Genomic DNA, 25,488 nt, shown 5'->3' with positions numbered 1-25,488 from the left:
ACTGGGGCCACGCTTAGAAAATAAAAATAGTAACGAGAATAAAGTCACATTGTTATGAATTCATTCTCATCTGACTTTATTCTCGTATTATTTCGAACATATTCTCGTAATATTTCAACTTTATTCTCGTAATATTACTTTTTCCTAATTTTATTGCGATTTTATTCTAGTATTATTTCGACTTTACATTCTTATTTCTACAATATTTTCATAATTTGATCACATTTTTCTCAATATGATTTTATTCTCATATTTCGACTTTAATTTCGTCGCATTTCATCTTTGTCGTAAAATTTTTTACCTCTTGTATTATTTGACTATTTTCTTCATATTTTACGATTTTATTCTCATATTATTTTTACCTTATTTTTGTATTGTTTCTGCTTTATTCTCTTTTTTCTACTTTATTCTCATGACTGACTCATGAGCTCATATTGTTTCGACCTTATTCTTGTATTTTTATTTTATTTTCTGAGTATAACCCTAATATTTGGTCATACTGGTTAAATGAGTTATACATATAATAACAAATATTGAAGAATAAATCAACTGTGAATCTACAGACCAGTCATGTTTTTCAGTGTCGTTTACTTCAGTCTCAGAGGATACAGAGATACCTGTATCAAAAAGCAGAGGATACATTCATCTGGCCTAGAAACTATGAACAGATTCATTGTTATAGTTGCAGTATCACGGCTTTGTCCAGACTGGAGCCTGTAATCCAAAGTAAAGGCCGAGGTTCAGTTTCAGGACAACAAAAGCTCAAGTGGAGGACAGTAGCAGGCGGAAACCCAAGACTTCTGTTCATTTCAAAAGCTGAATAAATGTTTGGAACATGCTGAACCCAAGGCGCATCACATCTAACAAAATCATTATGTAGTCTTATAAAGTCACAACTAACAATTATTTTAGTTATCGATTAATCTATTCTGATGATTAATCGGATAATGAAAAAAAAATTGTCGCATACTGTAGATTTTTTATTTAAGTCGTTTTATGCAATATTAGAGAAAAACTGACACAGTAACAACAATAACATGGAAATAAATACCGGATATTAATATCGGCCCAGTTTGGACTGATACTGATACGTTAGAACATGACCAAAATAATCCAATATTAATGCCGATATGTCGTGTATCTGACCTGAGTGGGACCAACACAGAGAGCAGAAAAGCTGACATTTTTCTTAAAAGTTTATTAGTTTTTTTTGTTTTCGTCCATCCACATAGAAAAATTATACACTCAATATTTAACGATACACATGTTCTGCAGTAACCAGTAGCTCTACGTCCTTTGCATTTTGGAGAAAAACTACAGCGACTCAAAGTCAAACGATGAACAAGCTGACGCTTATTGCAAAACATGAGTACACTGCAAAAACACAAAATGTTACCAAGTATTTTTGGTCTAGTTTCTGGTGCAAATATCTAGAATTTAGAACTAACAAGTAGCTTTTCAGTTAAATATAAGAGCTTGTTTTAAGTAAATAGTTCTTTAATATTGATGTAAAATTACTAGTTCCACTAGCAGATTATTTCACAACATGAAAAAATGTTGTTATAAGTGAAATAATCTGCTGGTGGAACTGGAACTTTTTCATCAATTAAGAAACTATTCACTTTAGAAATTTATACTAAAATTAGAGCAAAAATACTTGGTGAAATGTTGTGTTTTTGCAGTGAGGATGTTCTTTATACAGAGCGAAAACAAAAAATCTTAAGTTTTTTTGGTCTCATTATTATTAGACTTGAAATCAGACAAAAACTAACTTTCAAGTAACTTTTCAGCAAGACGTAGGAGCTTGTTTTAAGTAAATAATTCCTTAATATTTATGAGAAAGAACTAGTTCCACAGGCAGATTATTTCACTTATAAAAATATTTTTTTTCCATGTTTTAAGTGAAATCTGCCAGTGGAACTTTGTACTTTTTCAGCAATATTAAGGAATTATTTTCTTAAAAGAACCTCCTACATCTTGCTGAAAAGTTACTTGTAAGTTAGTTTTGTCTGATTACAAGCATACCAAGAAATTTGTACTAAAATTAGAGCAAAAATTCTTGGTAGGATTTTGTGTTTTTGCAGTGAGGATGTTTTTTATACAAAGCAGAAACAAAAAATCTTAGTTTTTCTAGTGTAGTTTTTAGTACGGTTAAAATAAGTAACTTTTCAGCAAGATATAGATTATTTTAAGTACATAATTACTTATTTATGATTAAGTTCTAGTTCCAAAGGCAGATTATTTCAATTATAACATGAAAAAGTTTTTTGTTATAGGTGAAATAATCTGCCCGTCAAACTAGCCATTTTTAATCAATATTAAGGAATTATTTTCTGAAAATAAGATGAAAACATTCATTCTTATTTCAGTGTTTGCACTATAAACTAGAGCAAAAGAAACTTGGTAAGATTTTGTGTTTTTGCAGTGTAGAAATAGTATTTTAATGTTCATAACACTTATGAGCACGAAAAGAACAATAGATATATTCAAATGAAACAAATGAAAGCGCTGCCCATCACTTCTAGTGTTTCAGATATCGTAGGCGGATTAATTCCTGGTAAACTGAGCAAAAAGTTTCCTAAAAGATTAAAAACTTCCTCCCCAGCTGGTCAGTTTGGGTCATAAATACTGACGTAGGAGAGCGAGAATAACCACTGTAGGCACAGAAGGCTGATCATACTTACATTATATACACCCCCATAAACCTTCTGATTGACTTTGGAGAATAAAGACGTAGCTAGAGTCACTGCAGATAACAGAAAATATCACCTTTTTAATCAGGCTGGATTCAAATAAACGACCATTCAAGCACAATGTTAACCCAGGTGACAATGAAGCGGAGGATGCTCAGCACTGGAGAAATGTGCAAAGTGACTCTAACCGCGGCGGTGAACTCTAGCTCCTCAGAGCCGCCAGTCTGGACTGCATGGCTTCGATGTCTTCCTCCGACTCTTCGTCTGAAGCAGCAGCTGAGGCTCCCGGAGGCTGCAGGTCCGGAAGCGGCTCCGTCACTTTGCTTGGAGCTTTACCAAGAGCCCCTAAAGGACCGGAGCAGAACCAGAGCAGAACCAGACATGTTCAACTTCACTGGGTAACGTTGGGTTGTTTTAATAAATATTAAGAAATTAAAACCTGGAGAGTGGAAGGGCCAGGATAAGCGATATAAATAAATTACAAAAATAAAATAATGAGAATAAAGTCAAATTATTATCAGAATAAAGTCGTAATAATATAATATTACAAGAAGAAAATCTTAATACCAGAAAAAAGTTGCAAAAGTGCAAGACTAGTCATACAATGACTTTATTCCTATTAAAGTCAATATTATTAATATGAATAATATTAACATTACTCATTATTATTACCAATAAAATATTAATATTTACATATATTTTACCAAAAATATTAATATTTAAATCATATTTTATTATTATATTAAAATAACATTTTAATAATGAAATAATGTTTTCATCAATATTGAGAAATTATTTTCTTAAAACATAATTATTAAAGTCTTAATAATTAGGACTTTCTTCTCATATCAGAGAACAAATACATTGTTAGAAATTATATTTATTTATTCCACGAGAATAAAGTCTTAATGAGAATAAAGTCATAATATTTCCAGAATCATGTCGTAGTAATCCAAGAATAAAGTCAGAATCTTATTGGAATAAAACTGTAATATCACCAGAATAAAGTTGTAATACTATGATGCACATAAAAACGGATCACAGCTGAAAATGAGGATTATTGAGCGTTTTGTGAATCTATACTTCAGTTTTTACAAATAAGAAAACATTTAATCTGAATCTGATGTGTTTATTATGACCTTCTTCTCACAATTTCATTTTCTTATCCTTGCCCTAATACTCCATCATATTCCACAAAGCAGAAACGTGCGTTAATATGTTTTCTTTAACATCCCCACCTGCTGTGATCTCAAAGAGAATCTTGTCAACTTCCTCCTCTGCCGCTTCCTCCATCTCCTCTCCGTCTTCCATGCTCTCAAACGTGTCCTCCAGCATTTCCTCAATTATTCCGGCCTAAAAGTTCAAGTCTACGATGAATTATATTTGCTTTAATGCTGGCAAATATTAATCTTAGATTGTAGCTCGTCTGACCTTCATCATCTCCTTTGAAAGCTCCATCATTGTGGCCTGGACCTCTGGGATTTTAACCAGGTTCTGCATGGCTTTCATGACCTCTGTGCTCTTCTGCAGCGCTCCAGCTACTCGAACCACAGCTGGAAAACAAGCAGACGTGTTAATTAGCCGACTGAGCGGAAGACAACGATCGAGGCCGCGCTCCGTCACTCACCCAGTTGATTCTTCATGCTGAGAAGCACCGAGTTCATCTGGGCTTTGGAGGCGTAAAGTTTTGTGATGGCCCGTTTCGACTGAATCATCTCCTTGGCGAGGACGACACAAACATCTTTCTGTCCCTTTTTGGCAGCATCTTTGATGGAGCGTTTAACTTTCTCCTCCTCTCTTTGAATATCTGGAAGAAACGGGAAGAAAGCAACAATCACCAGGAGCGATTTAAATCCCAGAAATACGCGACACTATTAGATCAATAAAATCATATCAACAACTTCAGATTTAATTAAATACGTTCTGTTTAAATCTGAATTACAAAACAATGCAGTCAAATTAAGATTATAGTAGTAAAATGTTATCAGAGATAGTCTTTGACTTAGCAGAAATCTTCCTTCTGGGTTGTTACTTTTGACGTTTTCTTCACTGAGAGCATCACTAAATATCAAATATGACTAAATCCAGTTACTGTTTGCAGATTAGTCATAAAAATACTTCTTTATGTGACTAGTATCATGAAGAAGCATATTTTACAACAGGTATGATTTTTGTAAGCAATATATGTATCTGCAGGGCTTTAAAGTTACAGTTGTCTTAAAAAGAAAAAGTCTGCAAAGAAGTTGTATACACTTTTATTGTTGTCACAATAAATACCCCATAAATATAGTAATAATATTTGAAGTGAAGCTGTAATTTCTAATTTAAAGTTTCTTCCTCTCAAATAAAAACACAGCTAAACATATAATCCTTAAACTAGTAGAAGAAAAAGCATTGTTACATTAAAAAAATAATTAAAAAAACTTGGTGCGTACACTAATTTTTAATAAAACTATTAATATTTCACATAATTTGTGAAAGATATTCCAGTTACTGATTATATTCAAGCAACATTCCAAACTTTCTTAGGAGAGATTTCTGTAAAGTTACAATAAACTAGGTTTCCTTAACTAAAAAATATTTTCCCCCAGTTAATTTTATGAGCAGTATTTGACTCTACTACTTTATTATAATCAGGACTGAACTGTAATGCAAATAAGTAACGTAGAAACTGTCAATATAAGACATTTCTGGATGTGAAATGCATTTGTTTTACTTTCAATGTACTGTGTTGTAAATTGGTGCTACATAATAAACTAAAATGAATTTATTGAACAAATAGCAAGTATATTATTACCTTTATCCCAGCTAATATTAAGTTACTCTCCTTTGCTCTGTTTACAACATGAAAATCAGACTAATATTTGTGTATGTCAATAAATTTGAACAAGGTCCTCAAGCTTTTTAAACAAATAAAGCACTTTTACCGTCCACCATTTCGATACAATATTAACATCATGACGAATACAAATTATAGCTTTTGGACTTGTTTTGGCCACACAAGTTAAACTACATGCACTCTTATTTAATGCATGTAAACTATATGCAGCTGCAGTTTTGATGTAATTTGTTGCTGTCTGATTATGTCCAGGGCTTACCTCGAATTTGTCTGTCAATCACTCTCATCTCCTTTCTGATTTTTTGAGACCACTCATTTATCTGGAACGACACATTGAAAAACACACTAAGATATAACACTAATAAAACGTTGTAATATTTATGTACCGGTAAAACTGGCCTAATGTCAGAGCAGCTGAAACATCATCTGGGTTTGTTTACATTGATGGGACTGACAGCTGACAGCAGCTAGCATGTATGCTAATAAACATAACTTCCACAACATTGAATAAAAACACTCACAACCAACAACAACGGCTTAATTTTTAACAGGACATAAGTCAGTTATTGGGTCAATAACAGTAGCAGTATTGGTAACAAGAGAAATATCAGTTAAACATGCGGTGGTTATACTGACAGCTAGCGTTAGCCAGTTAGCTAAAGACGCTCCAGCAATTGTCTAATTATGAGCTAAATTCAACCAGACAGTCCAGATATTCACCATAAAGTATTTACCAGTTCTTTGGGGGGTTTATCCGGTGTCCTGCCGAACAGCCCCATGTTGTGTGCTGGGTTTCAACCGAACTAACCTCTCTGACTGAAGCTAGCTAGCTGGGAGAGGTTGTTCTACGAGCACTTCCTGGTGTCTAACCTAGAGTGTCTAGGGCTGCGTTCCAACAGGAAAAAACCTTCCGTCCCTACGGTTCTCAGCCACTAGACAAGCCCCAGAGTGTTGACGTGCGACAGAAACTGAACGAGACACTTACGACAAGAAAGTTGTGTTTAAAAACAGAATCCAGCCCAGAAGTGCAACTTAATCAATCCTAGAGACTCTCATTGCATTTTCACCACCATAAGGATTTTGATTTATCGTTATCATTATAAACTTCAGTTATTGATATTAAATGAAAAATCGAAACAAAATTGACAGTATGATAAGAAATGTTATTTTTGCTATTTTCTCCGCTTTTTGTTCCACAAGAGCATCAAGTAAATTCGAAAAAGTGATTAAATGTGAGGTAAATCAAACGTTTTTAAGTAAGTGGTTTTTCAAGAACAACATTTCTGTCTGCTATGAATGCAGTGCAGTCACCATGCTGCGAAATATTTAATACCAAAACCCTCAAACAAATGTATATGTAATAAAAAAAAAAACGTTGTGTATACACATATACAATGTTTTTTGTGTATCTTCACGTCTAATTACTATTCGATAATTATATTGACCTTGTCACAATAGATTGTTGCAAAATTATTGGCTTAGCTGTGTTTACAAAACTGATTAGATTAAATCATTGATCCCAAAGGGTATCAATAAAGTATTTTTAAAATAATATTTATTTAAATAAATAATTTTTAAATAATATTTAATATATTATTTATTAAACATGTAATTATTTAATAATTAAATAATGTTTATTTAAATACTACATTTAATAATTATTAATTTATTTATAAGTATCCATCCATCCATTTTCTTGCACCCTTGTCCCTCAGTGGGGTCAGGAGGGGTGCTGGTGCCCATTTCCAGCTGACGTTCTGGGCGAGAGGCGGGGTCACCCTGGACAGGTCGCCAGTCTGTCTCACAGGGCAACACAGAGACACACAGGACACACAACCATGCACACACACCTAGGGACAATTTGGAGAGACCAATTAACCTGACAGTCATGTTTTTGCACTGTGGGAGGAAACCGGAGTACCCGGAGAAAACCCACCATGCACAGGGAGAACATGCAAACTCCATGCAGAAAGACCGGGGCCGGGAATCGAACCCAGAACCTTCTTGCTGCAAGGCAACAGCTCTACCAACTGCACCACTGTGCAGCCCCTTATTTATAAGTAATGTTACTTAATATTATTAAAGTAATATTTCGTATTAAATTTAATAAGCAATGGTGTGTTTGTGTGTGTAAAGTGAATTCAATTCAAAAATACTTTGGGATCAATATTTTATTAATTCCTTTGGGATCAATAAAAACATTAAATCATTTTTATTTACTTTTGACTTTTAATTCACTACAAATACATTGATGTGTTTACGTAATTATTATTTATTATAGTTATTATTAATTTAAATAAGCAGTGGTGTGTGAGTGTGTGTGCGTGTGTGCGTGCGTGCGTGCGTGTGTGTGTGTGTGTGTGTGTGTGTGTGTGTGTGTGTGTGTGTGTGTGTGTGTGTGTGTGTGTCCGCTCTGAGGCAGGTGAGTGAGGACAGAAACTCTCACCTGACATGATGAATTCAGAGCAAGCGTGATCGCAGCGTCACTGTCTCGCTTCAGTGACGTAAACAAGCTCCACTTTCAGCGTGAGGTTCTAGATTGTTCTGTGATCGATTGGCTGAGGCACCAATGACGTACTGCACAGCGAGCGCTGCGCAGCCAATCAGCGCGCCCTGGGGGCGGGTTCGAGAAGCATCCTCACAGTCAGCGGCGCTGGGTGATGCTAGGGCCGCCTCGGAGTTGGAGAATCCGCTCTGGATCTGGTCTCTTCGGGGATTACTCTGAATGAGTTTGCTATAAACAGCTCGGCTTACATAAGAGCTGCTAATTCACTTTTGTTCAGCCCCGGGAAGCCTGGATTTGTTTGCAGAACTGGAGAACTAGTCACATTTTGTGTTTTGCCCTTGTGTCGGTGCGGGTTTTGCGCAGGAAAACCTTCAGAGGGAAGGTGCGTTTAGGTGCTCATCATGTCAGTGGTTGGCATCGATGTGGGTTTCCAGAACTGCTATATCGCTGTGGCCAGAAGCGGCGGCATTGAAACGGTGGCCAATGATTACAGTGACAGATGCACACCGTGAGTATTAACGCCGAGCAGCATCATGGACGCGGGTTGTTACGCAATATTTAGCCTAATGGACGCTCGCTGCGTGCTGTGATACTCATGAATCAGACGTTCTGGTGTTTCTGAACTCCGGGCCAGGTCGAGGTCCAGGCCTGGAGCTGGTAGTTTACTCTAAGAAGCAGTAATCTGAAGTTAAACCTGCAGCCGGTGTCGCTCTTTAAATGCTTCATTTAATCACTGATACTGACAGAATACTATCTCTAGCTTTTTAACATGACACAGCAACATTGGGTGTTGCATGACCCTGAAAGGCTTTTCCACATCCTTAAAATTCTCCAGAACCGAGCCCATAAAGGCAACTGAATCAGCTCACTCTCATCCAGGATGTCAGACATTTCTATAAGTTATTAACATGCTGGCCTCAGCGTGTGCAAACTGCATTTGCAGCAGCTTCTTGCAGGGATGTGCAGCTGCACTTGACTAAATGGAGCAGTGGGGCTTTTTTGTTGTGGCGGCAAGGTGAAACTAGGGAGTGCCTTGTCACTGCCAGCCAGTGGGAACTGGATCCCATCACGCTGCGGGGACATTTATCGTATCGTTGATCATTTATCGTAACAAAATCCTTATCACAGTAAGATTTTCTGATTTATTATCATGATAAATTTCAGTTATTGATGTTAAATGCAAAAATCAAAACCGACATCATGAGCGGAAATGTTAATTTTGCTATTTTCACTTTTTGTTTAAATATCGGCAAATTCAAAATTATGATTAAATGCATCTACTATGTGCAGTTTAGTCATATAAATCACTTTTGTTTAACCAAGAGTCTTCCTGAAGATTCATATTTAAGATGAGAATGTTTTTCAATGATAATAATTGCATTTGTGGGGCTTAAATGCTGTGCAAAACTATTTATTATCTGTAAAATAAGTAACAAATAGTTTTTTAAAATCACAATCTTTATAGTTATCACAATATTACTATAAAATATTGCAATGCAACTCCTAAGTAAGACAGCAGCCGTTACAGTGGCATAATAAAGTATTTTATCCACTACAAATTTCTCCTGTTTCTGTTTTTTTTTTATATTAAAATGAGTTTGATGAAGTGTGACACACAAAACTAAAGGAATATGTTAGGTTGCACAAACTTTTTCACAGTGCAGTAAAGCTGATGACAGTTCCTGTTCCTTGTTTCAGACAAGATGAGCTGAATTTTGAAGGTGAACTGGTTTATCTCACTGCCCCCGTTTGTGGCTCTTCCTCAGACTCCCCTGATGCAGTTTCCTAATCTCGGCTCTCCTTGTGTAAAATATTCAGCTCATTATTCTCGTTTTATGATATCCCTCCTAATGTACTCCTGTGCTCCGTTGCATTTAGGGCTTGTGTGTCTTTGGCCTCCAAAAACCGGATGATTGGAAATGCAGCCAAGAGTCAGGTAAGATCAGTCATTGCATTTTGTCTTCTACTTGTATTCTTCCTCAAACTTCATTGGCTACTCAGTAAAAAATGCTGGGTTATTTTCATAACCCAATTTCTGGGTTGAAGCTGTTGGGTCATAGGTTGGGTTAGTTTGACCAAATATTGCAGGGGTGTCAAACTCAATTTCACCGAGGGCCACTTCGACATATTGGCCACCCTGAACGGGCCACATAGGTGGTACAAATCAGGAGTTCCCAGGTTCAGTCCTCCAGGCTGCAACTTTTAGATGCATCCCTGCTAAAACACCCCAGACAAAAGGTTGACTTCCCTCATTAGCAGCAACTCAGTCTTAAAATGAGTCTATGATCCAGGTGTGTTAGAGAAGGAACACATCTAAAGTTGTAGAATGGTGGCTCTGGAAAACTAGACTTTTCAGCCCTAGCATAAATGTATGAAAATACAATGTTAAAAATTAAATTAAACAACACCTCATGTTGTTAAATAACGCTTAGGAAGCGCATTCAAAACCTTTGGTTGAAATGGCGCGTTAAATTCAAGTCTCCATTACAGACCAGAGAAAACTAACGAGAATGCAACGTTGTGTTAATCAATTTGAGGAGCCGGCAGTTTATCATGAGGAAATAAATGACGAAGCAGAAGTTAATTAGACTGTAACATGCGCAGTCCGCTGCTCAAACACTGCGGACGCGGCTCCGCCGCTGCAAAGAATTAAAAACTGCTGGAAGTAACTCATCCAGCGGATTTAACAAATATAGCCTTCTTGGTGCATGTTACCCAGGAGAGCGGCGTCCTGGAGGAGCGCTGCAGACGTAACATCTGTCCGTTTCGGAGAAGCGAAAACACGCAAAAACATCAATCAATCAATCAATCAATCAATCAATCAATCAATCAATCAATCAATCAATCAATCAATCAATCAATCCTAGTAAAAAGGCACACCGGACCGCACACAGGGTAAAACACTCAGAGTTCAGTTGATCTGTTTGGATCAGACAGATCCAACTGACTGATGAGTTAGAACAGATTTTTCTGCAGGGGACCTGGAGGAAGTGCGTTCAGACCCCAGCGGGGGAAGTGATGCTAATTTAAGTGAAGTCGCTTAATTTAATTTATTAAAAGTTATTGGGGCCTCAGTCAGTGGTTTGTGTCACCACGGAGAAAAATGTAGATGCATTTAACTGCTTAATTTGTGATGGGATCTGGATTCACGGTGAATTTTAACTAAACCGCACAAAAAGCGGCTAAATAGCCGATGTTAATATGATTGTAATTTCACGGATAAAAATTATACATGAACGATTTTTTTTATGTTGTCGGTCAAGATGACGGATAACAACAAAAGTCTAGCGCGACCTGCCGCCCTGACACCAACTCACACACATCTTCATTCACAGTCTTACTTGTAAATCGATGTTTCTTTTCTTGGACATTTTGATGTTAGCTTGTCGATGTCTCAGTTTTATTCGCTGGTAAAATCAATAAGCAGCTTGAGGCGACTCTGCTGCTCTCTAGTGGCGAGAAGCCGTAATGTTGGCTGGTAACAATCGGAATGCATTATGGGAGATGTAGTTTGTAGTCAATTTGTGGTCAAAACCTATTTTAAGTCGATCATGGGTTTGTAGAACGCTGGGGGGTGCGTGTCTCTCGTTTCATTTTTAGCCAGGAAGAACATTGTCTAAACCGTGAGTGAAACAGTTACTGGGACTGACTACTATATATTCCATTGAGGGCCAGTAACTCTAACAGTACATACACCTTTCTGAACAGGTGAGGGCGCACTTTCTCCGTCTCTGACATCAGACATTAAAGCGACTTGAAAACATTCCTCCCTCCCTGGCACCTCCAGACCCGGACCCCCATGGACACCCATCCGGACCGGCCCGGGGGGGAAAATACATAAATGTTTTTTTTAACTCAACTATAGTGGTATAATAACCCTTGTGTTAGGTTATGAGTTTCAACCCAACTTTGGGTCAATTTATCCAATTTAAACAAGTCAATTTAACCCAACGTTTGGTTAGTTTCCATGATCCAATGTGCTGGGTCAAACCATCAACCCAACCCAGTTGGGTTAAAACAGGGATGTCAAAGTCAAATACACAGAGGGCCAAAAAAAACAAATTTGCTACAAGCCGAGGGCCGGACTGGTTTAATGTTTATTAAAACATATTGAAATGATTGCACATAGCCTATTGAACCAAGACCTAACACAGTGTATATTATTTAACGATTAAATGAATAAAGCAATATTTTGTTATGGCTCTGTCAGTAACTTCAAGGGAAAACATTTTTCAAGAGGCAAACAGCAACAAATTTAATTGTTTTTAAAAACAAAATATGTTTCTTAATATCAAGATAAATGCATAAATCAAAGTGCATGCATTATAAACTGAAAATACGTTACTGCTCTGTGATGCTCACTTGTCTGAGGCTGAGCCTGATACTTGGAGGTGTCTCATCTTTTGTACAAGTTCATCAATGTTCGGGGTGAGGCTCTGAGCTGATGAATAATGAAGCCGTTTGGGTGCGCTGTAGTCACTTCGCGGGCTACCGTTGCATTATGGGAAATGTAGTGTTTGCGGGCAAAACACGAGCGGGCGGCTCTGGCTTGCGGGCCGGTTCTCATAGTAATTAAATATCATTCAGGGGGCCATAGATAATTGATTTGCGGGCCTGATGTGGCCCGCGGGCCTTGACTTTGACATATGTGGGTTAAAACAACCCAGCGTTGGGTCGGTCCATATATGACCCAGCTTTGGGTTACAAATTGGGTTATTTTTAACCCAGCAATTTTTACTGTGTACATTCCTCAAATGGTGCAGTAAAAAAAAACTCCTATTAGCATTGTTTTATAAATCGGCTAACTCAAAAATAGTAATCAGATTTACCCTTCACTGTATTTATAAGTCAAGCAGAAAGCGCTGAGCTTTTCACCAGTTGATGTTAGAAGTATTCTTTAGCTGCAGATGTACTCTTTGCTACAAATGATCAAGTGTACACTATGGTGTTGCATTTTAGGCAATAAAATGTTGATTTTCTTACTGAATTGTTTATTTGCATTTTTTAATGTATTTCTAATATTGTACAATGTAGACTTAAATGACAAATCTGCAGAATGTGCTAATTTTGTTCTGATTAATCAATTAATCGTCAGAAAAATCCAAAGATTAATTGATAACTAACATAATCGTTGCAGCCCTACAATGAAAATAATTTTTGATGCAGTTGTGGCTTAATTGATGTTCACAGGGTTCTTTTAGCAAATGTTTCAATCTGTATACTCCAGCTAATGGTTATTTAATTACTAAATTAGTTAACAATTATTTTGATTAATGACGATTAATCTGATTAATCGTTTCAGCCATACTGGCAAAGAAGGGTCCAGCTCATTAGCAAGGTGTACCTAATAAAGTGGTATCTTGTATCTAAAAGCTCAAAATGTTTCTCCTGTTTTCCTACCAGGTCATAACAAACTTTAAAAACACTGTTCATGGCTTCAAAAAGTTTCACGGCAGAGCGTTTGATGATCCGTTCGTCCAATCAGAGAAGAGCAAGCTGCCTTACAGCCTTGACAAGCTAGCCAATGGAAGCACTGGGATTAAGGTGGAGCGCTTTGCGACGACACACCGTGGTCCTTTAGATTACCCGTTCACAGATATTCCCCCTGCTCATCGTTTTGAACCGTCTACAGGTGCGCTACCTGGATGAGGAGAAGGTGTTCACGGTGGAGCAGATCAGCGGGATGCTGCTCACCAAACTGAAGGAGACGTCAGAGAGCGCGCTGAAGAAGCCGGTGGTGGACTGCGTGGTTTCTGTGAGCGATGCAGACTGATGTCAGCATTAGGCCTGTTGCTGTAACCAATAATCAATTAATCACGTGATGAGTTAATATGAGCTTAATAATTTGCATGATTTATCGTTTTTTTCTCTTTTCTCTTTTTTTCTACCAAAAACTGGATGATAAAAGTCTTCAGTTTGGTGCTTTGGTCTCAACTAGCCCTTTAATTGAAGGACAATGTTTATTTTACAGAGACCTTAAAATTCACTTTATTTGTTGTTTCTATTGTTTTATTTATTTTGAATATTTAAAATGTCTTCCAGCTCCAATGTCAAATTGCATTACCATTATATTACATGAAAATTCTCTCAAAACAACAATTTCATGGTTTATCGCAATAACTTCCGGGATAAATTATCGTTATGGTTATGGTAACAGGCCTAGTCGGCGTAACTCAGAGCTCCAGGGAGATTTACTGAACTCTGGCTTCTGGTTCTTCAGGTCCCGAGTTTTTTCACAGACGCAGAGAGACGGTCAGTTCTCGATGCGACTCAGATTGCAGGGCTGAACTGTTTGCGACTGATCAACGACACCACAGCAGGTCAGAGTTGTTTGGTTTATGCTGAGAAAAAGCTGAAGGAAATGTTAAAGATGACTTATTATTCTTCCTTTAACTGGTTAGGATAAGTCTATGGGCTATACTAAACATGTTCATTAGATTGTTTCCACAAAATCCTTTTTAGATAATGAGATTACAGACTGGTCAGTAATGCTTATTTTGGAGCTGTTTTCGGGCCTCTTGTCCCTTTAAATATCAAATGTGAAAATGGCTACAAACAGATACACAATCATACATCTTTGAAAAGCAGAAGTGGAGCCTCCGGCACAACTAACAATTTAATTATCACAGGTGTTTTTGTTATTGACGCTAGTTTTGTTTTTTGGTAAAATTTAAACAAACAATGATTGTTCATCCACTATAAATAAAATTAAATACACTCTGTATTGCTGGGTTAACTATTAAAAACAGGGTTAGCTGCTATATGTATGACTTGTACATAGTAAATGTAAGATTATGTAGCTGGACAAGGAGTAGGAATTTTGAATATGTGAATAAATATGTACGTTTTGACATTATTTGTTTAATTAAGTATCTCCATTACTCCCCATTATTCTACTACTATAATAGAAATGATTCTAAAATTATGCTTTTACAAACATTATAAAAACACCTTTTATGAATATTATGCTGTAAGTATTTTTTGCACATATTAAAAAAATAAACAAGTGGTTCCTGGATTGTAAGTCAACAGCTAAACATTTGCTGATCAAATGAGCTGGAGCTCAGCTTGGGTTGCTAGGTAACGGGGCTGGGCTCGGCGGGGGTTGCTAGGAAACGGCCTGCGGAATGTGATTCAACATTTGGGAGGTTTGCTAGTTTTCCAAACAAAAACTTCCCATTAATTTATAGTCAAAAAATAGCTGGGTGGGATGTTTAAGTGCTTGGGCTGTTTTTAGAAGCAGTTGAGACCCAAATGGAAATGTAAAAATATGAATTTTGCGTTACAATGATCCCAATAAACACTTTTATTCTGAACAGTGGCGTTGGCTTATGGCATCTACAAACAAGACCTCCCTGTGCCTGAGGAGAAGCCCAGGAATGTGGTGTTTGTGGACATGGGGCATTCGTCGTTCCAGGTCTCCATCACTGCTTTCAACAAGGGGAAACTCAAGGTGAACCTTTCCTTCAGCCTCATGTTTACACATGATTTTCTGATCTGAAGTTGGACTCAGTCGTCTCGATCGTTTGTTAGGTTCTTGCCACAGCGTTCGACTCGTACCTCGGAGGGCGTAACTTCGACGAAGCCTTGGTGGATTATTTCTGCGAGGAGTTTAAGACAAAGTACAAGCTGAACGTGAAGGACAACCCGAGGGCTTTGCTGCGGCTGCATCAGGAATGCGAGAAGCTGAAGAAACTCATGAGCGCCAACTCCTCTGACCTTCCTCTCAACATAGAGTGCTTCATGAACGACATCGACGTTTCCAGCAGGATGAACAGGTCAACTCCCTTGATATTTCTTTTAGATCAGAGGTGTCCAAGGCACAGACCGGGGGCCATTTGTGGCCCTTGGAAAGATTTTTTTGTGGCCCCCAATTGCAGTTCAGGAAAGATGAAACTTTATCCCATCCAGCACAGATGGCGGATGCAGATGGAAACGTTTTATTACAATTTAAAATGTTCAGTACGACACAAAGTATTTGTGTTTTTGTAACACGAGGTCTCTGCAGGTTTCACCAACTTAAATTTAAAACATTTTAAGACAATTTTGAATAGCATTTAAGACCTATATCTCTACAGAAATGTACAAACTTCATCCAGGCGGCTGGTGATAAATTTGCATTTACCCATTGTAGACACAAACAGCTAGCAAGTGAATATGAGCAGCTAGATATGTCACATGTATCACCTTTTGAGCAATTTTAGCCATATCTTAATCTATGTCTTTGTGTCTGCAGGACTCACTTTGAAGAACTGTGCGCTCAGTATCTGATGAGAGTGGAGACGCCGCTGAAAACAGCCTTTGAACAATCAAGTACGAACCTTTGAAAGTATTATCTCGATCTGATAACAAGCAAGGATTTTTCTCAGGATTCTCTGTGTGTTTTTAATAGAGTTGAGTCGGGACGACATCTATGCAGTGGAGATAGTCGGAGGAGCTACCAGGATCCCGTCCATCAAAGAGAGAATAACCAAATATTTCAGCAAAGACGTCAGCACCACGCTGAACGCTGACGAAGCCGTAGCCAGAGGCTGCGCGCTTCAGGTGGGAATCCTTTCTGACAGCAGCAGCCGACTCAGGAAATTAACCTCAGTGCTCAACAACCATTGTTTTCTTCTGCTTTTGGATGCAGTGCGCAATTTTATCTCCAGCGTTTAAGGTGCGGGAATTCTCCATTACGGATGTGGTTCCGTTTCCAATCACTCTTCGTTGGAAGTCGCCCACGGAGGACGGACTGGGGTAAATATGTCATGGTAGAAGCAAACCTTCTGCTGTTGTTACTCTGCAGAAGGTGACAATCAACTGGTCTGAGTTAAGTGACTAAAGGTAGAGATGGGTGATAAATCAATAAATTTTGGGTTTTCGGAGATTTAATTTTTTCGTAAAATTGAGATTTTTTCGTCAACGCAGTCCCAGGGCGGCCATCTTGTTTGACAAGCATTTTATTTTGACTTTTATCTACGACAAAATATTAGGGTGAGGCTAATTATTTTTTCATTCCGAGAATAAAGTTGAAAAAATACATCAAAAAAAGTCATAGTGTTACAAGAATAAAGTCATATTAGGAAAACAAAGTTGTAATTTTGTTAGAACTTTTGCACAAAAATAAAAAAATGTACTCATGAGCATCTTGTGAATTTTACAAGTTTTACAGAAAATGCTAAATCTTTTAACACATCAACATCAAATTAATATGAGTATCAGGATTGTGAAGTGATGTCAGGCTTTCTGCTGCTGGTAAAATTAGGTCTTTATTTTACTTTTATCATCACCATATTCTTGTGATTAAACAAAAATTCTTGTTGCCTGACCTTAATTCTCCGTCGTCTAATTCACATTAGAGACTACAGAAATAAAAGCCACTTTTAGAAAATATTTTCTGTCATTTGGAATTTCTTATCTAGAAAAGAAAGCGAGGAAAAAAATTTATTTTTTTATCCGTATCGCCCTAACTGAAGGTTTCTTTCCGTTTCCTGACGTTGGTTTTTCCTCTGCTGCAGAGAATGCGAGGTTTTCGGTAAGAACCACGCTGCTCCGTTTTCCAAGGTGATCACGTTCCACAAGAAGGAGCCCTTTGACCTGGAAGCGTTTTACAGCAATCCTCAGGAGCTCCCCTACTCGGACCACCGGATAGGTACTGGTGCTGATTCTGCTTTTACAGAAAGAAAACCTTATCCAAAAATATACAGATTTACTCTTTTCTATTAGACCTGCATGTTTCAGACTGCGAAATATATTAATATAAAAAAGTAAGGCTGAAACAATAAATCAGATTAATCCGATTAATTGTGATTAATTACGATAAATCTGATTTAGTCCTGATTAATTGTGATTAGTCACAATTAATCAGATTATTTATTAATAATTGATCATTATTAATCACAACCAATTAAGCACAATTAATAATGACTACTACTATTACTCATGATTAATCGTGATTAACTGATTATTAAAGTAATTGTCAACTAATTTAGCTATCGATTAATCGTTACACAGACTCAGAAAAAGCCATTTTCTGAAAGACCAACATATTCAGTGCAGTAGTAAAACTCAAACTGTACAAAAATAAATACATTTTGAATTTAAGACATAATCGTGTTTTTTTCACCCAAAACTCCCCAGGTTAGTTTCAGCTTCACCTGGATCAAATTCACAAAATAAACACTTTAATTGAATTTTAGAAAATAAAATATTTATTTTCTTATGAAAAAAAGGTATTTAATTATTTGCTTACTTGCAATTTATTTCTAATATTGAAAAATCTGCAAAAGTGAAAAAAAAAAATTCGGATTAATCGTCAGTATAACTGATTAATCAATTAATCGTTACCTGCAGCCCTAATCACAGTTACTTCTTAATCTAACAGTGAGGCCCAATAACTTTTTCACATTATGGCTGGTTGGTTTTTTACTCATAATAAATGAAATGCTAATTTGAAAACTGCTTTTTGTATTTATGTTTGATGCTCTGAAACATTTTAAACAGGTAAAAAAAAATTCACGTTCAAAAACCTTCTTTGCTTCTCTCCCATCTGTTATCAGGCTGCTTTTCAGTGCAGAATGTGGTTCCTCAGCCGGACGGAGACAGTTCAAAGGTAAAGGTCAAAGTGCGAGTCAACATCCATGGCATCCTGAGCGTGTCCAGCGCGTCGCTCATTGAGAAGCTGAAAGGGGAAGCGGAGGACATGCAGATTGAGTCTGAGCCGCCGGTGCAGAATGAAGGCCGAGCAGAAGAGCAGGTGAGGTTCTGATCTCCACCATGTTACACGGAAAGCTGCCGGTGCAAAAAGAAAACAAGATTCTCTGTTAAAGGTGTCTGACACCTGAGAAAACGGTGCAGCATGTCATCTTAGATTTAGACAGTAATGTGCAAAATCATCAAAGTTTTTTTTGACCTTGTCTTAATAGTTTCTGACTGTATTTCAGAGTCCTTTCAGAACCCGAACATTTACAGAAAATTTAGCTATTTCTCAATTTGTTAAATGATTAATCGCAATTAGTCGTGATTAATCGATTATTGAAAGATTATTTAGTAATCCATTATTTGAGTATACAGACTCAAAAACAGGCCGTTTGCTGAAAGAAAACCACCCTCAGAGCAGTGATTAAGCCAAAACATTTTAAAAGCTTGCATTTAAGATAAAAAAAAATTCTGTAAATACCTAAAACTCCACAACCGGCAAATTCTGTGAAAAACAAAATAGCTTTAACTACCTAATTAATAATCAGTTAATGCAAAAAATAGTCAATTTACAACTAATCAAGTGTTCACTGAAAGAATACTGTTATTGCATTTTAGGCAATAAATAATTCAGAAAAATTGGTTTATTTTTCATTTAAGTGCAATAAATGCAATAATTAAATGCAATAAATACTGTTATTGCATTTTAGGCAATAAATAATTCTGAAAAATTTATTTTTCATTTAAGTGATTAATTGTAGTTAATCTTTTAAAATTCTTCAAACAGACCAAATAAATTATTGTAGGAAATAAATCTAAACTATTACAACCTGTGATTGCAGAATGATTGAGTCCGACACCAAACAGTAAACTTTAATTAGTCACGTTTTCTGTCCTACTGACTCCACTTGTTCTAATTTCTGCTCTATGAATCTTTGAAAGATAATACAGTTTGTGCCACCAGAAACATAAGAAAACATATAATTTATGTTTACTGTAGCTGGCATGAAATAACTGAATGTGTTTTGGTTTAGAGCAAAATGCAGGTGGAGCAGGAGGGTCAACACCAGGCGGAGGGGCCGAGCGAGGACAGCAGCTCCAGCACTAAGGTCAGTCAGGGGTCATTTGGCAGAAACTGGCTTACATTCAGTGGACCGTTTCCGACTGTGTTTCAAGACTGTCGTGGCATGCTAACAGCTCATTTTCTGGTCATATATTTTACATCAACATGACCTGTTCCTTCTAATCCACATCATTTGATTTTGCCACTCCTCATTAAATCTGTCTTGATGTACGGTTAGAGAGCCGAGCAGAGAGATTAGGGTGTTTGTACGCCCTTAAAAAGACTTAAATTTACGCATCAAAACAAAGGCCTTAAAATGTCTCAGATTTTTATATGAAAAAATTTAAGTTGGCCAAAAATACTTTAATCACAGGTCTTAACTTTTTGTTGAACTTTTTGTGCTATATGGCGTTCTAATTTTGTGACACTGTATTCTCTGTTTAGATTTTTTTTTAAAGTGTCATTTTTTTATCAAGTTGTCTAAATTGTACTGTAATATATTGTATTTAATTTGACTGTACCTTGAGGGACTACACAAGAAAACTAGCCTTTATGCCTGTGACGTGTCCCTTTTGAAATATCAATGTAGTTTTTTTCTCTCACAGCATTTTGAAATTTGATTTGCTTGACATTACGTACAGAGGCTACCACTAACTGGCTGCAAATATACCTCTAGTAAAGTCACCTGAATATTTTTTACAGTAGCTTTTTTACATATGTTACACCCCCAAGGTCTCAGGGTTCAGGGGACGTAACATAAAGACGTGTCCAGAAATTTTTAAAAATAATTTATTACAAAAGAATGGCTTCACAAAACCAAAACACAATCAAATTTAACTCAATTAACACTCAAAAAAAGGACTAAAACTAAAGAACGATAAGTGCTAATTAAATTACAAAAATGTCCAAACAAGTTAGTCTAAAGCAAACTAAAAAAACAAAAGAAAAACACAAAGGGAATGCTAAGAGGAGCTCAAAGCATCCCAAACACAAGCAAGAGTAGAAGCAATCAAGATCAGCCAAAACTGCTCAGCAGAACAAAAATGGGTCGGCAGAACAAAGTTCCTCAAAGCTGGACAAAACAGTCAGTTACAAATCAATCAATCAATAAAATTTTATTTGTATAGCACATTTCAGCAGCAAGGCATTTCAAGGTGCTTTACATAATAAAACAAACACATGTGGGGGACAGTCAAACAAAGCCTCTTCCTACAAGCTGTCCCACTGGAGGAATGGGTTCAGGAGCCTTTTATATGGCGCAGGTGGGCCTCATCAGCGTCTGATTGGCTTGTCATCCTCTGCTGGCCCAATGGGGTCGCTGCGCTCATGCAGCCTCCAGGCAGCCAATCAGGAAGGAGCGCTCCCACCACTGGACCTACATAACAAAAAGAAGAGCCTGCACAGCCTCAAGAGGCCAGGGGCCGTAACAACGTCCATCATGGGTTAAGTGCAAATTTATCGCTGGTTGGCTGGACAGCGTTCTTATGTGCCTTTACGAGGTTAAAGCCATATAGAGCCATATTCAAAATAAGATTAAAAATTCAAAAATACTTCATTACTCCCAGAGGGAAATTAAATATCCAGTGTGTGAGAAGCACAAAGCTGCAAACAGACCCCATAATTTTCAGTTTTTGTGATGCTTGATTGTGTTGCAGCGATTTTCTCCAACCATCCCCTACATTTATAGTGTTTTCTATCTTACATTTCTTTTAAGGTGGCATTAAAAAAAGTCTTAAAAAGACTTAAATTTTACATGCTGAAACCGGCAGATACCCCTGACATGCTGAAGTCGTCTTTTTGCCTCGATGTTAATGAGATCCTGCAGATCTAAAATACATAATTCACACTATCTGTAGTGATTAATTTAATTACATGGAATGATATTTCAGCCACTAGACTTTTTCTTTAAAGAATATGCATCCGTTGTTTTGTCCAAGGAAGGGACAGTTGCAGAAAAGCAGGATGCAGCGGCTGGAGGCAGCAAGCCAAAAGTCAAAGTGAAGAGTATTGATCTTCCTATTGTGGCCAACAACATTCGGCAACTGGACGGAGATGTTCTGACCAACTTTGTGGAGTATGAGGTGAGAAATGAACCGCGGTTAAAAAGCTGAGTCATGTTTTCTGTGCAGAATATGAAGAACACATAAAGGAGAACATATGAAACTGTTTTCTGCCTCAGAGAATTTTAATTGTGTAAAAGAAGAATCTGTATCAATTCACAAAATGTAAAATGATACTAAAGTAAGCAAATAAAGCAGTCTTTAATAAAAAAAACAAGAATTTTGCATGCTTGGTGTGTTAAAAGAAAGACATTTAGTTTTCAAATTTTCTTTGGCTCAGCTGAATGAATTTATTCTCGTCATCAGAACAGCATTTGGGTCACTTTTTAAATTAGATAAAAGCTGATTTAGGTTCAGCAAAACGTCTCTGGATAGACTTTACTTACTATAAAGTTTTTAAAAAGACAAATACTTTGTGTTGGATTTAGCATTTTCCATAGTAGGAAAAATTATGTAAGTAATAGAGCTGAAACGATTAATCACGATTAATTGCAATTAATCATGATTAATCGTGATGAATTGATTATTGAAATAGTGATCAACTAATATGGTTGATTAATTATTAACTGGAGTTTAAGGACTCTTGAAATGATCATTTACTGAAAGAATGACATACTAGTTAAGCAAAACTGTATAAAAAATCTATATATTTTGCATTTAAGTTAAAAAGTCTGTATACATGTTTTACCCAAAACTCCTCAATTTCTTTGAAAAAAATCTTTTAAGCATCTTTTGCTATCCAATTATTAATCAGTCAATGCCAAAAATAATCAACAGATTAGAAGCCAGTTTTTTTTTAATCCGATTAATCAATCATCAAATAATTGCTAGAATAAATGATTATAAAAATGATGGCTAGTTGCAAATAATTTTACCCTGATTACAAATAAAGAATCTCCTTCTGCATCAACCACCTGGGCTAAATTTGTATCATTCATTAATTGCAGAAAATCAGTCAAAGGGCCACAAAAGGCCCCCGAACCGCATGTTGGACACCCCTGACTTGCATCAACTTTTAATTAGATCTCCAAAAATGTTTATTTTCCCAGTTAATGTTTTCTTAGCTCCGAATATTTTCACTTTTGACTTTCTTCCTTCCAGCGTCAGATGATTTGCCAGGACAAACTGGTGAAAGAGCTGAACGACGCGAAAAATGCCGTGGAAGAGTACGTGTACGACCTGCGGGAAAAGCTCTGCGGGATTTATCAGAAGTACATCACAGAGGAGGTAGCTTCAACATTCTCACTTTAACAGCAATTTTTAGATGGAGCAGGCGGACCGACGCAGTTCTCCTCTGATAACAGGACAGTAACCGGCTGACGCTGATGCTGGAGGACATGGAGAACTGGCTGTACGAGGAGGGAGAGGACCAGCCGAAAAACGTCTACGAGGAAAAGCTGGGCGCGCTCAAGGTTTCACTTCATCATCGCACTTTCAGATTGATAAATCAATGTTACATACTAATTTAGTTTTGGGGTTTTGAAGGTGTATTTTTTAAAATCTTGATTTTTTTTTCACCAACGCACTCCTTGGGTTTTTGTAGTTAAGATTAGTGTCACTCAAGGCGGCCATCTTGTTTGACAAACATGTTTTGCAGCTTCTGTTTGTTTGGACTTTTAATTCAGGTCGACTCTAGACTAAGATTTTCTTAAATTATGAGAATAAACTCATAATATTACAAGAATAAAATCATGCAACAATAAACTCGAAATAATATGAGAATCGTGTTACTGTATTAGCAGATTAATTAGTAATTTTGTGAGAACTCCAACGTGAAAAATTAAAATAAGAAATGTCTAATCTACTTGGAATCTGCTGTTTTCATTAATGTAACTTAATTTTCCCAGATGTTTGGTGAGCCCATTCAAGAGCGGCACAGAGAGAGCGAAGAAAGGCCAAGAGCTTTTGAAGAACTGGGGAAGAAACTGCAGCTCTACATGAAGTTTGTAGATTCCTACAAACAGAAGGTAACAGAAGGTTTTTAATTATCCCCTAATGAACCTCAATCCTGTTCCTAACTGTCTGCTTCACTTTCCAAAGGACGAACGATTCTCACATTTAAGTCCAGAGGATGTGAGCGCTGTGGAGAAGTTTGTGACTGAAAGCATGGGCTGGATGAACAACAAAATAAACGCACAGAGCAGAACTGCAATAACTCAAGACCCAGTGGTGAAAGTAGCAGAAATCTTTGCAAAAATCCAGGTATGGATAAATATTTCACAAATCCTCCATTATTGAGATTTACATTAGGATTGAAAAGATTAATCCGATTAATCATGATGAATCAAATATTGAAATAATTGTCAACTAATTTTGTAATCAATTGATCGTTAACTCAAAAAAGGCAATTTTCTGAAAAAGAAAGACATTAAGACAAAAATAAATATTTTTTGATTTTAAGATTAAATTAAAAAAGAAATATTGTAAAAATGTTTTAGCTTCACTGGTTCTAACTGTGAAGAATATCTCTTGTTAATCATCTTTTCCTATTTAATTATTAATCAAACAGGATTAATAATATAAAAGATAGCTGGCAGACTGATGTTATTGATGTTAAGTCAAACAGAAAGTGCTGAACTTTTCATATTTTGATGATAAACATATTTTTCTGCTGCAGATAATCAATTCAAATAATCAGGTATAACTAAATGAATGATATGTTCTTTCATTTTAGGCAATAAAATGTTTATTTTCTTATTTAAAAAGGAATTGAATTATTTATTTAAAAACATTTTTTGCTGCTAATGTTGCACAAAAAATGGCTTAAAAGAAAAATCTGCTAATTAAAAAAAATCTGATTAATCGATTAATCGCTAAAAGTAATCGTTGTATTAACTGATAACCAGCCTTATTTTAGAAATGCCCATTTTACTAACTTCCTGTTTCTATCCAAACCAGGAACTGGACGATGTTTGCGGCTCAGTTGCCAACAGGCCGATGCCGGTAGCGGAGGAGCCGTCCGACATTGGAGATCAGGCGGCTCACAACGGCCCCACAGCCAGGCAGGAACCAGACGGGAAGGGAAACCAGCAACCAAAGCCTGGAGCGAAACACATGGAGCTGGACTGAGGAGCGGACTCTGACAATCATCGTTCTCCATCATGCCCCTCCTAGGAAGTAGAAACATAAAATAAAATCTGGGCGCAACGTCTCAGTCGTCACCAGCGTCCTCGGTGGATTGTTTTCGTGTTTTCTCCCATCGGACTTTAAGCCTTCAAACCGTTTATTCCCACGTGTGACAGTGCTGTGTTTTACTCTCTCACATCTTCCACATGCAAGTAGAAGAGTTCTGTAACTGGTTAAATTCAGATTATGCCAGAAAGATCCATCCAGTATCACCAGTAATCCCAAAGACCAGTAAGAATAATAAGTACTGTCCAAGCAACTGTTAATGCAGAACAATTAGTTCGACTGCGAAAATACAAATCCTGTATATGTATCTGTTTTTATTGGGTTAAAGTGATGCTGATGTCTAGAAACTGTAAATATGATTTTAGTAAATAAAATCAGACTGGATAAATATAAATGTCTTTTTCTTAATGTTGCAAAACCATATTCATTCAGTAAAATCCATGAATAGTTTCATGACTTCTTGTTTTTTTAGTCAAAAAATGCAAAATTAGCAACAATTCTTTAAACCAAAATGA

The 25,488-nt window shown here is 36.8% G+C and overlaps 2 protein-coding genes across 3 annotated transcripts; one reads left to right on the top strand and one right to left on the bottom strand.

Moving 5' to 3' along the window:
• Positions 1–2,753: 2,753 nt before the first annotated feature.
• On the bottom strand, positions 2,754–6,426 carry chmp3 (charged multivesicular body protein 3). 2 transcript variants are annotated; one of them, XM_008400062.1, is made up of 6 exons: positions 6,267–6,426; positions 5,792–5,852; positions 4,321–4,500; positions 4,125–4,246; positions 3,932–4,046; positions 2,754–3,038 (listed from the first exon to the last, which is right to left on the bottom strand). In XM_008400062.1, exons 1-6 carry the CDS (start codon positions 6,309–6,311, stop codon positions 2,896–2,898), a joined length of 666 nt encoding a protein of 221 aa, XP_008398284.1. In that variant the 5' UTR covers positions 6,312–6,426; the 3' UTR covers positions 2,754–2,895. The 2 variants fall into 2 exon arrangements, with proteins under 2 accessions (XP_008398284.1, XP_008398285.1); XM_008400063.2 differs by having other exon boundaries at positions 6,253–6,420.
• A 1,734-nt stretch (positions 6,427–8,160) lies between these two features.
• On the top strand, positions 8,161–25,363 carry hspa4l (heat shock protein 4 like). Its single transcript, XM_008400064.2, has 19 exons — positions 8,161–8,546; positions 9,917–9,974; positions 13,442–13,582; positions 13,671–13,793; positions 14,259–14,358; positions 15,358–15,491; positions 15,572–15,816; positions 16,275–16,351; positions 16,431–16,582; positions 16,671–16,777; positions 17,539–17,672; positions 18,580–18,776; positions 19,753–19,827; positions 21,719–21,862; positions 22,943–23,068; positions 23,146–23,253; positions 23,689–23,808; positions 23,882–24,043; positions 24,740–25,363. The coding sequence occupies exons 1-19, from the start codon at positions 8,440–8,442 to the stop codon at positions 24,908–24,910; spliced, it is 2,481 nt and encodes an 826-aa protein (XP_008398286.1). The 5' UTR covers positions 8,161–8,439; the 3' UTR covers positions 24,911–25,363.
• The last annotated feature ends 125 nt before the right edge of the window (positions 25,364–25,488 follow it).

The sequence above is a fragment of the Poecilia reticulata genome, linkage group LG22 (assembly GCF_000633615.1).
Source record: "Poecilia reticulata strain Guanapo linkage group LG22, Guppy_female_1.0+MT, whole genome shotgun sequence".
In the NCBI taxonomy this organism is placed as follows: domain Eukaryota; kingdom Metazoa; phylum Chordata; class Actinopteri; order Cyprinodontiformes; family Poeciliidae; genus Poecilia; species Poecilia reticulata.
Note: the sequence above shows the minus strand (reverse complement) of the source record. Positions and strands in the feature narration are given on the sequence as shown.